At 50.5% G+C, this 2,034-nt stretch overlaps 1 protein-coding gene across 2 annotated transcripts; it reads right to left on the bottom strand.

Annotated features, from left to right (window-relative positions):
- Positions 1–262: 262 nt before the first annotated feature.
- Or67d (Odorant receptor 67d) lies at positions 263–1,808 on the bottom strand. 2 transcript variants are annotated; one of them, XM_001353734.4, is made up of 3 exons: positions 885–1,766; positions 633–822; positions 263–577 (listed from the first exon to the last, which is right to left on the bottom strand). In XM_001353734.4, the coding sequence occupies exons 1-3, from the start codon at positions 1,643–1,645 to the stop codon at positions 356–358; spliced, it is 1,173 nt and encodes a 390-aa protein (XP_001353770.3). In that variant the 5' UTR covers positions 1,646–1,766; the 3' UTR covers positions 263–355. The 2 variants fall into 2 exon arrangements, with proteins under 2 accessions (XP_001353770.3, XP_015043125.2); XM_015187639.2 differs by having other exon boundaries at positions 633–1,808.
- Between the last annotated feature and the right edge of the window lie 226 nt (positions 1,809–2,034).

Here is a 2,034-nt window from a genome sequence, read left to right as displayed (position 1 = left end):
TTAACGACATAATTTTTTCTAAAAATCAAATTATCTTTTCTAAAAAAAAAAATATTCCAGAGTTTTTTCAAAAGGATTTTATTTTATTTTAATTTCTTTTAAAATTAATACCCATATTAACAACCTTTTTCTAATTTTTCTAAAATACAAAGTTATCTTTTCTAAAAAAAAAAAGAAAAATTTACAAAGATTTTTCAAAAGGATTTTATTTTATTATATTTTAATTTCTTTAACAATGAATAATAATATAATTTGCTGCCTATAACCTATGACCTCAGAGAGGGTGCATTTAAGTCCCAAAACGGACCGCTTTCCATGAAATTTGTCCAGCCAAACATCTCGTTGTGCCTCGAATCTAGCTCTCGTAGCCGAGATACGTGATCAGCATCATGCTGAAGCTGTAGATGCCTTTGGTCAGCTGCAGGGCCGTGCTCATGGACAGCGGCATCACGTCGGCGGCGGTGAGGGAGATCTCGTGCTGCGACTTGGCCAGCATGAGGATGACCAGCCTCTGCTCCTTGACGGGCAGCTCGTACCACAGACAGTTTGCGTAGATCTCCTTGCTGAAGTCCTCGTTCTGCCAGCAGAATAAAGTTCGAATCGAGGTCGGAAAGGGGGTCGGAGCCACTCACCGAAGTCTCCACGATGGTGCCGAGGCCACAGAAGGAGTACATGACTATGAAGGAGTACACCAGATAGATGGGGGCTGCGGGCCAGGCGCCAATGAAGATGCAGGATATGGTGCAGAGGATACTCACGCAGTTGGTGGACAGCTGGACGAACAAAACGATCCTGTAGATGCGCTCCGTGTCCCGCAGAATGCTAGACGGGAAGGGGGAACGAGTTGAGGGAGAATGCAGCCAAAAAGTGTGACCCAGACCCACCTCACGTACTGCTGATGCCAGGCGAGCAGATCCCACAGGAGTGTGCGCATCCTTTGGTAGTCCTGGCGCTGCACAGCCACCTCGTTGAACTCCCTGAGCTTCGCGCTGAAGATGTCCTTCAGCGTGGGCACGTTGCTGATGAACAGGAACAGAAACATGTCGCCGCCAAAGTTGCCGAATCCGCCCATCGACAAGAGCATCACGTGTATCGAGATGAGCACCAGATAGCCCCCGTCCGTGCTCTCGTCGATCCACGGCACCCGGAACTGCATCACCAGCAGCTTCTTGTGGTGGAGGATCAGATGGAAGAACGGGTAGGCGATCAGCCCGCCCACCAGCACGACGTACACCCACATGAAGGACATGAGCATGTGCCACGTGGTCTTGATGCGCCTCTCCAGGCACCTGCCGTAGTCGCCGCCCCGCCGCGCGTACTCCCTGTAGATGGCCTCGTACGTGGCCTGGATTTGGCGCACCACCGACGCCATCCGGGCGGTGACCAGCAGCTTGGCGAGGCCCTGCACGGCGGACCCCACCAGGGCGAAGGCCTGCAGTATGACGGTGAGGTCGCCGTCCAGCACAACGCCCACGTACACCGTGTACCCGGTGCAGCCGAAGAAGAACAGTATCGCCCCGATCACCGCGTACGTGAGCCACCACATGCGATAGTCCTCGGCAATGACGTCGTTGCCGCACAGGCCCACGCAGAAGCGAATGGCCCGGTTGATCTTGCAGTAGCGCTCGAAGGGTCCCTCGGACATGGTCTCTCCAAAGAGTTTTCCTTTCTAACAGACTGGTGCTGGGATTATGGGACTTCTCTCGAGGAAACCACCTTTTATAGGCCATCATTTATGACGGTTTTGACAACTTAATGAAGACAATTAGCCAAGCAATCGATTCATCGATTGAAGGCCATACGTGATGTGTGTCTCTCATCCCGCCCCCGCCCCCCCTCCCCTCTGGCGCTTCTTCCATCAGTTTCGAGCGACTTTATGCATGAACACATCTGACACACCCCCCGCCCCCCCTGAGTTGGAAAATCTCCACGCAATTGATTTAATATAAAATTTTTTAATAAAAAAGAACCCAAAAAACAAAAAAAACGAATGAAAAACAAAGAATGTAAACGAGAAAAGCGAGTGGCAGAGAC

Source organism: Drosophila pseudoobscura, chromosome X (genome assembly GCF_009870125.1).
Source record: "Drosophila pseudoobscura strain MV-25-SWS-2005 chromosome X, UCI_Dpse_MV25, whole genome shotgun sequence".
Classification (NCBI taxonomy): domain Eukaryota; kingdom Metazoa; phylum Arthropoda; class Insecta; order Diptera; family Drosophilidae; genus Drosophila; species Drosophila pseudoobscura.
Note: the sequence above shows the minus strand (reverse complement) of the source record. Positions and strands in the feature narration are given on the sequence as shown.